At 45.2% G+C, this 12,662-nt stretch overlaps 1 protein-coding gene across 1 annotated transcript in view; it reads right to left on the reverse strand.

Moving 5' to 3' along the window:
- LOC306921294 (voltage-dependent T-type calcium channel subunit alpha-1I-like) overlaps window positions 1-12,662 on the reverse strand; it is a gene marked incomplete at both ends in the record, with an annotated part of 148,815 nt that overhangs the window by 16,249 nt on the left and 119,904 nt on the right. The window contains 4 exons of the mRNA XM_079498403.1: window positions 7,266-7,342; window positions 8,194-8,578; window positions 9,017-9,138; window positions 11,505-11,583. Of these exons, the coding sequence (XP_079354529.1) occupies window positions 7,266-7,342; window positions 8,194-8,578; window positions 9,017-9,138; window positions 11,505-11,583 (663 nt within the window). The remainder of the gene's footprint in view (window positions 1-7,265; window positions 7,343-8,193; window positions 8,579-9,016; window positions 9,139-11,504; window positions 11,584-12,662) is intronic.

Below are 12,662 nucleotides of genomic sequence, written 5' to 3' on the forward strand. Positions count from 1 at the left end.
GTGGCTCTCAAAGGTGTGATCCAGGGACCCTCATGGTTCCTTGAGGGGGTTCGAAATGGACCCATTATAGGTCTGTAACTCTGAGAGTGTACAAATGGAACCAAGTGGACCCTACAGGTGTGTAACTCTGAGAGTGTACAAATGGAACCCAATGGACTGTTTTATAACTTTTAACTCTGATACTGTACAAATGGAATCAAATGGGACTCTTATGGGTCCATTTGGTTTTACTGTCAGAGTTATGGGGGTCCTTGAAATTAAAAAGGTTGAGAACCTGTATGCAATGGCGTATGTCTTGTAAAAAGAGAGACCAGCCTATTCTCCAAACCATCATATGTTATGCTTTGCTAGGTTGTACAAAATAATATTGGGTCAGTGTAATGTGCAGGAGTCACCGCGCGCACAGCTGCCTTGTCTGTGTTGACATGACATGGGCTTGCAGGACAGAACTTTTATTTGTGACAGACACATAGTTGCTTTGCAGACAATACAATCTGCTTCTCATTGGTCAGTCACAAAGCTAAGAAAACAATGTGAGAGAAAAGGTAAGGAGTTACTAAGGACTGGAAAGCGCTGTCTTTGTCTATCTGTGTTCCTACGTGAAGACGTGTGTGCTCTGTCTCTCTCTCGCTCTCTTCTCTCTCCTCCCTCTCTGGGGTGTGTGTGTGTGTGTGTGTGTGTGTGGGGGGGGGGGAGTAGTTGCGCTGCCTTCGACAGTGCTATACTTCTCCAGCAACGGTGCAGAATCGAGAGAGTGACACATTGTTGTGGATGTAAACGGCGCAACTTGTAGCTGTAAAGAAGTTTGGATTGTGTAGTCGCAGCGGTGCTACAAAGTGAATGTTACAACTCGCACGGTGATATTGTAAGTTGCAAATGCGAGTACGTAGTGGCACTGGCGAGCCCTGTGTAGTGTAGTGCCATTGTCGCGGCATCGCGAGGCGATCCAAATTCCCCCCCCGCGCACGCACGCACGCACGCACACACACACTGACACTGTACGTAGCTGTTTGTTGTTGCAGCGCGCGCGTGTGCGTGTAGTGTTGTTGTTGGTATCCATATATGCGCCTGGGTTTGTCCCGCTTGTACCACGGCAGGTGTCGACGCGGTCGTGTTAGCATTATGGTAAGTCTCCAAGTTAGAATCAGAGTGTGCGCTGTGTAGTTCTAGTTCTTCTTCTTCTACTTGGTTTTGGTATGTGTGTGTGTGTGGGTCACGTGGTGGGCTGTGAGCAAATGGGAGATGTAGTGTTGCCAGGTCCGCGTATTGTAAGCGAGTGGTAGTGTGTGTAAGTAGCGTGTTGAATGGCATTTTTTCGGTGCTTGTTGTCATAGACGTGGCAAGAAATTAGGCGGGGGTGTCGGTGCTTGTGGCGTGTTTGTGTTTATTATTGATATTGATATTGTTTGCGCGTGTGGACGGGAGGCGGCTTTAGTGGCAGTGCAATGACAATGTTTAGGCGGCTGGTGTTGAGTCTGGGCGTGCGGCGCGACATGAGGAGATAGGGAACGAACGACGCGGAGGGTAAGTCTGTGACGTGTTAGTGTGTTTAGTGGGTTGTTGCAGTGTGTGTTGCAGTGTGTCAGTGACGTAGTAGCTGGTGCCTTTTGTTCCTGTCTTGGGGACACCTTTTCAAATGTATAATAGATAACAGTTCATTGGAGCGACCTGTCTCCAGCGGGAGGAGGAAGTCAAGCGGAATCTTGAAGGCACGCGCCTCTGATTGGCCTACCGAAAGTCGCCTTCCGTTCTTCCGTTTTGCTTCCTCTATGCTTCACAACGAATCTCGGGAAAGCTTGCCAATGCAATCACGCATCGCCCACTGCGTGAAAAGAGGAGTTAACGGGCAATTACGGGAACTGTATTTTGCCCGTAAAAAAGTTTAGCGAGCATATACATGTAATATACGGTAATATACAGGTGTGATGGTACAATTCGGGAGTTTACGGGAGTTTGTTGGAAAGATTAACGGGAGTTTCCTGTAATATACACATCCGTATTCCAAGCTTTTTGGAGCTTTTCGCAGTGGCCATGACCTTCCGTTGCCTCCATGTTGCCTTCCGTTGACATACAGTCGCCCCAGAGCCGGAAGAGGTCTTTTGCCTTTATATGTCTATGGGCCACGCCCCTACCTCCTGGGCCACGCCCCTACCTCCTGGGCTACTGCCACCCCACAAAAGTACCGTTTTGTACTTAACCCATTTAGGCCTGACCTCAAAATTTAAAAAGAATCTTCTAAATCCTCCAGTTTTCTGAAATAAATATTTTCACGGTTTTTCAAAAATAGCAGACCTACAAGCTCGTAGCGCGCCACTCGGTGTAGATAGCTAAATTATAACATAATGTTTAAAACACCAAAAGGGGTTCCCGCCTATATATTACCTAAGTGTGTCTTTGTGAATAAATAAGGCTATTTGTATGTGATAAACAAATTATCACCCAGCCTTCCTCATAATATGCCAACCCTCAGTTGAACACCTTCAGGCAACTACAGATGCTAATCTATACCGTATACACAGTAGCCTAAACAAACATATGTGCATAATATATATACCCTCCACAAACACATGCCAACTGCATTGAATCACCATGATAATTGTGGCGCAGTTTGTTGGCTAATCAGGAGGAAGTTTAAAAACAGAGCACATACGGAACAACAGATGCAAAGAATCTCCGTCCTCTCTCTCTTCTCTCTCTACTCCTCCCTCTTGTTAAAAATAACAGCAGGCTGACAGACAATGAGCTATAAGCACAATGAGAAAGTGGCTGAGCCGGCCACCCACACGCCATCTCTTTCTGTCCTCTCTGCCAACACTAGCTGCGCTCTCTCTCTCTCTCTCTCTCTCTCTCTCGCTCATGAAATTGATCATTTTTCATAATCTATTTAGTCAAAAATGTATTCGATTACCTGTTGAACCTCTACTATACATGATCTCTGTGGAAATTCTGTCCATAATAGTCAGTAAGTCAGTCAGTCAGTTAGGTCACAGACTCACATTCACACCAGGATGTTTTACTGCGATTAAAATGAGTCCTGCTGCGTATTGTTGGAAAGTGCACTTGGTGTGACAGGTGTGAATGCTCATTCGAATTCTGGTGCGGATCAAATAAACACATTCTAGATCGCCAAAAAGTGGTATTTGGCACACGAGGAGGAAGGAGAAGGCATTATTACGAAGATGTCCCGTGGAAAAACGTGGTCTAATGAAGAGATAGAAGCCCTTGGCTTATCACAATTATGGCCTTTATTATGACATTTATCAAATGCTGAAAAAACACTGCAGTGTAGGATATTTTAGCAAGAGAATAGAGCATTAAAGTAAAGAGTTTGCGCTCTGAGTACAGACCTGGACTGGGAATCCTGACGGCTCCGACTCAGATCAAAAGTGGTAGGTTTGTTTGTGTAGACAGGCTACTGAGACTCCTATTAACGTACCAGGTTTATTTGTAGGCTAGCTGGTACTTTACAAAACAAGTTGGTAACGTTGTAGCAATCTGCTATTGCACACGCACGACACACACACACACACACACACACACACACACACACACACACACACACACACACACACACACACACACACACAGTCCCCGACACACCCCGTGCGTCCACATTACCCTCACTTTGCGTCCTACCTATTACTCAAAGTATAATTTTAACACCATCAGATTTCACTGTGTACTGAAGTGGACACATTGATAAAGGCCCCTACAGGTACTGATGCGATGTAAGTCATTCAGTCACAAATCCAGTTAAGCTGCTCAGGTGCACTCTCAAACACACAGCACCATGCCACATGGGGTGTGCAAGGCGGTGACACTCTCTCTCGTACTTATAGTTGGTCTGCCAGTCAGTCAGTCAGCCGGTCACTAATCCCTCAAGACAGATTCAGCTCAGTCACTATAGCTCGCTGCTATAGCACAGAAGTCCTGACGCCACTTGTTCATCGGTTCGCGGAAGTTTTCATAGGAGAATAACGTTGGGTTTTACAAATAGTCTCACATAAACATTGTGGTCCAAAAATAAACAAACTGGCTCTGTATCATTTACGATAGTCAGTCACTCATATTTGAAAGTCTGGTTCTAACGAACATTTAACTAATACGGCGGCAATAACATTAGCATTTTCCGAATTAGTTGATTCTTCATATCTATAATGAGTCAAACCGCAGGGATCATTTGTTTATTTTTGGAACACGAAACACGAACCAGGTAGGATGTGTAAATTACGTCAAACTTCAGTGCTCTATGTGCACTCCTTTGAAGTGTCCTCTCCAACATGCCTTCCCCTCTCACCTCATGGGGTTAATTCTGCTCTCCTTTTCTTTCTTGCCCGAAATGTCTCTTCTCTCTTCTCCCTCCTTTCTCTATCCTGCTCGTGTCTCTCTATCCATCTCTTAACATACTGTACAGTACCTTTTCGGTTTGTTTTTTTAACCTTTCCTTCTGTATTCTCTCTCTCTATCTTTCTCCATCTCTCTATCTCCCTTTCTCTCTCCATCTCCTAATCTCGTCCAGCAAAGTAAATTGCATTCCCACCAGCCAGCAGGCTTGCTTCTATAAATACTTGTTCAGATCTGTGCAGGTGCAATAAGTGTGTGTGTGTGTGTGTGTGTGTGTGTGTGTGTGTGTGTGTGTGTGTGTGTGTGTGTGTGTGTGTGTGTGTGTGTGTGTGTGTGTGTGTGTGTGTGTGTGTGTGTGTGTGTGTGTGTGTGTGTGTGTGTGTGTGTGTGTGTGAGAGAGAGCGTGCATTTAGCCTGCAGCAATCAGGAGAGCCAGCCCTGTCACCGGCCCTGTGGCACTGCCACTGTCAGAGGACAAATGATAGGTCTTCATTTGACTGTCAAGGAATGTGCAGCCAAGTAACCATCAAGAACCTGTATTACCAGATACATATATCCGGATGTGGAATTGATGCATGCTTTTTTTTCATCATTTTTATCCCACGATTTTGTAACCCATTTTTCACCCCTGTGTCAATTATCTAATGTGATCCTGGGCTCTACACACCCTCCGCCAACCTAGTCCCCATATATGGGGGACATGGGGAGAGCAACAGACTTGAACTCATGCTTTCTTCATGCCTGAGTGTCCAAGTTTCTCCTTTACACCTGACAGGGGGGAGTTTCCCTGGTTGGACGTAGCGCGTGGAAGGAACACGTTATTCCAACCAGTTCCTTTCCCCTCCATCAGGTGCCCCGGTTGGCCAGGGGGAGGCAGTTTAGAGACCAGGATTACTGCATGTTTTTTGTGAGGGTACCTACCCTAGGGGACACGGGGAGAACATGCAAACTCCACACAGAAAGGCCCTTTCGCCAACCCCGCCTCGAGTATGGGCACTGATGACGCGGAGGAGGAAACACGCCGCCAGCCCCCACAGCGTCCCGAGCGGGAATCGAACCCAGGACCTTCTAGCTGTGAGGCAAAAGCCTGTTTCATAATCCCAAAGCACTATTGTACCTGTTCAACAAACAGACCAGCACGCCATTGTTGCAGTCCCGCCACAAAGAATCAGATTCACAACCACTTTGAGCTGTTCGAGTTGGATTGAGTTTAACTGTGAAGGTCTGTTTGTGAGCATGCAGCGTAGTGGGTGTACAGTATATTTTTGACTGTAAATCAATTTTGAGCCAATCAGATTTGTGGACATTCTATCAGACAACTGGAGTTGTTTTGAAGGGATCACTGTCGACCTGCATGTGCTGCTGTGAACTCCACTGTTGTTGGCCCACATCCGGCCGGGTCTATTTTAAGCTACAGATAATAAGTGAGGGAGAGTGTCACACACATCTGTATCATCTTAACTGCAGTTTGATGATTATGATGATGGCAGTCCAGCACATAGCAGAGCCATTTGAATCTGAATGGAGTTGAAAATGACTGAACAGCGTTTAAGTGCTGTCTTTGCTCGCTCCAAGAAAGCCAAGCTCCAACACAAAAGCGATGATGGACAATGGCTTTGACCTTTCCTAAAGAAAGATTGCAGAGGATGCATGATGGCAAACTAATACAAATATTACAGGGAGTAGTTGAAGATAATTCTGGCGGCTGCGAAACCCTCAAGGACCAATGCATATTGCCCCATGCAGATTGAGTCTGGTGTCGCCCAATTGTGGGCGTACTTCATGGACCAGCAGTAGTGTAGAACCAACCAGGGCCCAGTATGCAAATATAGGGCGTGCTTACCAGGCTATAACCATCCAAGCCCTGTATGTGTGTGACGTGAGAAGTAGCAGGCTGCACTGGTCTGATTGGTTGTAGGTCTAACCAATAGAGTCTGTTTGAATCGTTTTGTAAATACAAAATACACTCACATTTTCAGTACTTTTACTTCTACTCCACTACACCCCAGAGGCAAATACTGTACTTTTACTCCACTAAAATGATTTGATAACTTTAGTTACTAGTTACTTGATTATTATTACAAAACATACAGTAACCACTTTTGCCCTATACATTTCAGCCTTGTGAAAAAAGCTAATCTACAATCTCACAATTTGTAGATCTGCTATTTTTATTTATTCTTTAATATACATTGTATACACATTCTACTTTTGGTACTTTAGTACAGTATGTAAAAAGTTAAAAAATAGTAAGTACTTTTTCAACCACTGGATATTGGGAGAGAAAAAGGAGCATGCAGGCGGATGGATGGATAATCTGAAATAACCATTAAATGTTTGCTGACCAACAATGTTTTTCATCCATGATCCCCAATATTCCCATTTCATTCCATGGAATCCACCATTACAAACCTGAAATGATTATATTTCCTTTCTTGCACACTGGCTGCCTGGGGGATCACCACTTATCCACTTTAAACCGGATCCCCAAGGGCTCTATAAGGCTCTATAAGGCACCTTCCTGTACCCTAAATATCTCTATGCTAAATATCTTTTCCGATATTAGCCGATCTACAAGCTTGCGTTGTGACACTTGTAGTTTGGCAATTTTCGCCAAATATTTGTCCCAGAATAGGGACGCTATAGGTCGGTGCATGCTACCATTTTAGGTGAGAACCCTTTCACCTTTTAGGTGGAAACGTTTTCAGCTAAAAGATGATGGTCATGTCCTTTGCTTTCTGTTCTATCTGCCCCCCTGCATAGTTTCATAATGTGCCATGTGACGGCCCACTCAACTTCTAATCTAGACCAATCACATGTTGTACTTTTTCCAACCACCACTTTCATCACCTAAAAGGTGGAGTCAAGTGGTCATCCGACCTGCATCACAAAACAGCAAAAGCTGAGTCCCATGCACTCACCTGAGCGGGAGAGTACAGCCTCCGTCGATGATGCCTCTGACCCTCGTGACCTCCTCCTCCTCCTCCTCCTCCTGCACCTGATTGATTGATTTGATTTAATACTTTATTAGGCAGAAATGTAAACAGTACAGTCAAACACCTAGTTTAAAAGGATATCATCGAAAATAAAAAGTCCTTGCGGTCTTGTTTCCATTCAAGTCCTGGGTATTCAATTCATAATCATGACGAGAAATAAATGCAACAACATTCAAATCATCACAAAAAATGGTAAGAAAGACATGTACAGGTTGTGGAAAAAGGGAAGGGGCATATAAAGAGGTGGGGGTAGTCACTTGACATCCCATTTCCTCTCCCTTTGGCTCCTCCCTAATCAAGTGACTACCCCCCACCTCTTTATAACCCCCTACACATTTTCCACAACCTGTACATGTCTGTTTTTGAGGGGCTCCTATGTCCAGCTTTTTGTGTGTGTGCTACACAAACATTAACTCCCATTGACAATGAATGGACAATTGTGGGTGTTCGTGTAAACACAAACATTGGGTAACACAAACATTGAAGACGAAGGTGAGGACGCAAATTCTGATTGGCTGGAATGAGATGATGTATGATGATGTACGATGATAAGATCGCCCCTCACTTCACACAGGTGTGATTTTTTTATTTTTGAGGGGCGCTAGCCCCTCCCATGCCCAGCTTTGTCTGTTTGTGTGAACACAAACACGATGATTTGATTGGCTGATCACCCCATAGCGATGATTTGACTGGCTCGCCAAAAGTGATTGGCCAGAATGACATTTGTGATGACTTGATTGGCTGAGCACGGAACGTGATGTATGATGATGTATTATGATAATAGCGCCCCTCACTTCGAGCGTTTATTTTTAAAATGTTTTGTGATGATTAGAATTTTGTTGTTATTTTTCACCTCCTCTCCTCGTTTGTGGCGGCGTCACTCCAACAACCCCAGCCCCGCCGCCGCTCCCTCCAAGACCAACGCCTCCGCCGCCTCCCACGCCCGCGGCGACGGTGGCCGAGGCCCCGGCGATGGCTCCGATGCCGCCCATCATGCAGCAGAGGCCGCCCGCCTGGGCCAGCTCCAGCTCGATCTCGGCGTCCATCTCGGCGTCCTCCTGCGCCTCCTTGTTGGAGTCATCCAGGTGCTTCATCAGCACGGCCACCACCACGTTGATCAGCACGAACTGGGCGGTGAGCACAAACGACACAAAGTACATGGGCGAGATGAACTGCAGGCCCGGGCTGCAGCCGTAGTCGCTCGGCGGGTGCCCTGGGGGGCATTCCCTCAGCGTGTCCTGGTAAGGCGGGGAGGGGGGGGGAGAGGTCAGAATAGAATATTATTATAATTAAATCTCTACTACTACTCAAGTTACAAAAAGTGACTTATTGAAGAGTGACAGCGGATGAGAGCTATCCTCTTCACAGTCAATGATTCTTGGCACAATCGCACCCAAATGCAACGCAGAGAAAGTCTAATAAAATGGGATTAAATGAGATATTTTAACCTTCATGAAGAACATGTACGTATGTTCTGTCAGTATCACACTTTTTTATTTTCATATACGAATTTTCAAGCATGGAAGCTTTTGTAGGTCTTGAGTGTCACCCAATCACAAACCTGCCTCTTTAACCCATAAGCAATCAAAACATGACTATTGTAATAATACAACATCAATACTGCTCTACTGTTACCACGCTCCATGGTGTACTAACTGGTCATAAGATGTGTTTACCTTCATGATTCCGTTCCAGTTGTCTCCGGTGGACACCTGGAACAGGGTAAGGAAGGCCATGCCAAAGTTCTCGAAGGTGGCGTGACGACTCATGCCCTCGCATGGGTAGTCTGCATTACACACTGAGATTGGGAAGCAAACAAAATAAGAACAAATTAATCTGCAGGGAGCGGTGAAATGTTCTGTTCCAAAGGGGCGGCGGAGGGTTACATTTTCTAGCCTGGCTTTGTCAGACACATAGGCCTAACATGGATTCACTCACACCTCCTCCCCGCTATGAGTCTGGACTTCGGCCCATAGGCAGGGAGTATGCGGAAGATGCAGAAGTATGCTAGAGAAATCAGAAAATGACCGGACCTATCAGTGACTGCATTTCACTTTCAACTGTGGTAAAGCAGCCTCTGATTGGTCCATGATGGTGACGTAACATACATGCTGTGGTACTCTCAAAACAACAATGGCTGCCCTTGACACAAGATTAAAAGTTTCTACAGAAACAATAACAGCTCTAAGTGCAGTTATTTCAGATATAGACTCCGACATATCCAACATAGCTCACTCACGTAGAAAGTAGAAAGTAAAAAGACCTTGTTGTTTTTAGCATGGTATCTTTCAAGCACTAGCACCAGCACTGATTGGTTAGATTAGTCTGTCTGTCAAGGCAACTATACTTGCACCCACTTTTCAAGCCAGTATCCAGACTGATACGGGGAGGAAGCAAGAGTGAATCCACATTATGGCCAAAGCCAGGCTATACATTTTCTTAACCACTTAACGGTTAACGCATTGCATCATGACATGACGTGTTGTCCATGTCCCCATGGTGCATTGTCCATGCCTCAAACAACTATTGATCTTGTCTGGTGATGGACCTCTTCTTTACAAGCTTATGACATAATAGTTCTATTGTTAAAACTTTTTGTAGACATGATTAAAGTACCTTTACTTTTATGCCCTGTCCTTTTGAGTGCTCGGATCTATCCTCTTTCCCAAGTGTTGGTTCCCATTGATCCTAGAAGCACCAATCTAAGTTTTTCACTTTTAACTCCATTGAGCACCTGGTTGATCTCTCTCTGTTCTATTTTTGAGTGGTGTAAACCACTCCTACAACTGGCTTTGTTAGTTTACGTGTCTGTCCGTACCGAAAAAAATTAGCATGGTTGCTATGGTCACCCAGTTCACACGGGTGTGATTTCATCTTTGTTAGTTTACGTGTCTGTTCATACCAAAAAAAATCACACCCGTGTGAACTGAGTGGTGTAAGGTCTTATATAGCCTGATCAGCTGTGGTCTGATGTAATGTCTGACGTAATGAAATCATCATTTTTTCTGCACAGACAGACTAACAAAGCCAGTTGTAGGAGTGGTTTACACCACTCAAAAAATGAGCATGGTTGCTATGGTCACCCAGTTCACACGGGTGTGATTTCATTACGTCAGACATTACGTCAGACCACAGCTGATCAGTCTATATAAGACCTTACACCACTCAGTTCACACGGGTGTGATTTTTCTATTCTATTTTTGAATAGAATAGAGGAGACATGTGTAAAGCCTTGTCAACATCCTGTCAGCTGTTTGCACCTCTTGCAAATTGAAAACAATAATCCTGTTGACATCCTTTGTGGCTTAGCTATTATTAATAACTAATAACTAATTTCTCTGCGGTGTCCCATGGGCAAATGGTGCAACGAGGAAGTTCACAAAGCTTGGAGCGTTCATTAACGGTGAGCTTTGTTTGAGGCGTGAAACAGTTTAGGCTTATAGGCTTTGTTAAAACTGCAGGCACATCCAATTTGTTTCTCAAATACAATCGTACTGACTGACTCTCCAATTACAAGAGATCAGATTTCTGTATTCAGACATCGCCAACCTTTCGGCATTGATTCCTGTAGTGATATCGTAAACACGTCATATAGGCGTGAGTAATGCTCAACTTTCACTTAGTGGGTAGAGAGGCCCCAAGGCCGCCTGGTAATCAGAAGGTCAGCGGTCTGCCCAGACCGCTGTACATGTTGAAGTGTCAGCTCCTCCCTGAGCGCTCATCATGATCACCTTTAACAATTTCCCCCACAGGATTAACTAGAACTGGACTCTGTCGAGTGCCTACTTGCTTGTTGCACACAAGTAGGCCAACTACTGTCAGTGGGGAGTGTTGGCTGGGAGGAGGAGTAGGACTAAGGCCCTATCCGTCCTGTCTGGGGGGGGGGGGGGGGGGGTACTACCTGTGAGTGGGGAGTGTTGGCTGATGAATGAATATCAACATCCTAATACATCCTAATACTGAAATAGACACTCATGCTTTCCAAAGTCACATATTCCTTTTATGCACATATATGGAGTCCATATCATACCCATATGAGATCTCTGTATCTGTCAGTCCTTTAATGCCCATATGCTGTTTTCACGTTGTTGTTTTTTTCCACTGTTCAGACTTTGTTCAGACTCTGAACAAAGCCTAACAGTTGGACTGTGGACAGACTCTTACCTAGCTCTCCAAACAGCTCCACTCCTAGAGCAGCATAGATGAAGAACAGCAGCATGAAGAGGAGACCCAGGTTCCCCACCTGTCACACATACAAATCGCCAATTACTTATCAGCATCAGGTCACATGCATAATGAGCTCATACAGTCATAATCACATCGTCAATAATAGAGACAAGCTTTGTAGACCTTAGTTTGATTGTAAAGCCAAATATTCAATGATCCTGTATATTGTAAACCTAAACCTTTTCAAGTCAAGGGCCCCTAAATTGATATGTATTCAGCCGCAGACCCCGATCTGAAAATGTTTTGTGCCAGGGGCCCCCAGAAGAGAAGATTTTTTGAGATACAAATAAAATAAAATAAATAAAAGCTTGCAGCATGGCACGAAGTGACGCAATGTGAGCTTGTAGATCTGCTATTTTTGAATAGTCAACGTAGAAATGGATAAAATAGTTTAATATGATTGTGATGCTATAACTCCTTTAGCAGGGGACCCCCTGGAACCCTCCCAAGGACACCTCTGGGTTCCCACTCTGAGAACCAATGCTGTGCAACTCTTGAGTTTAAATGAACGGGACTGGTTCAATTGATTTAAATGAAAGTCGAGACCCGTGCCGACCCTCTCCGACTCCGACCTGTCTGCCTGTTGTGTGACTGCTTTCAGGTTGCTGGAGGTGGTCGTAAGCAGAGGGTTTTGGCTGAGGCATAGGCAGTATGATAATGGCTAGGTCCGGCACATCCTGTGTTTGGGAGATGCATTTGTGTGTTGCCACTAGTAGGCCGATGTGAGCTATCGGCAGTGATTGCGTGCAGGTCCTATAGTGATACGTTTGGCTGTTTGGCTACTAGATTGAGTGTTCAAATTAAGCTGCGAGAAGACTAGGGGTCAGTGAGGTAGATTTGTTTGGGATCGGCAGTCTAGGTAGAGGTGGGGCGCTTCCACTTTAAATGTAAATTTAAAGTCTTACACCGGAATACTGGAGTCCATCACACGTGCGTGCTGAGATCTTTGTGCCCACTGCCCCTCATACTTAAACAAGTGTGTGTGTGTGTGTGTGTGTGTGTGTGTGTGTGTGTGTGTGTGTGTGTGTGTGTGTGTGTGTGTGTGCATGCGTGCGTGCGTGCGTGCGTGCGTGTGTGCGTGCGTGCGTGCGTGGC

The sequence above is a fragment of the Electrona antarctica genome (genome assembly GCF_951216825.1).
Source record: "Electrona antarctica genome assembly, chromosome: 4".
Taxonomy (NCBI): domain Eukaryota; kingdom Metazoa; phylum Chordata; class Actinopteri; order Myctophiformes; family Myctophidae; genus Electrona; species Electrona antarctica.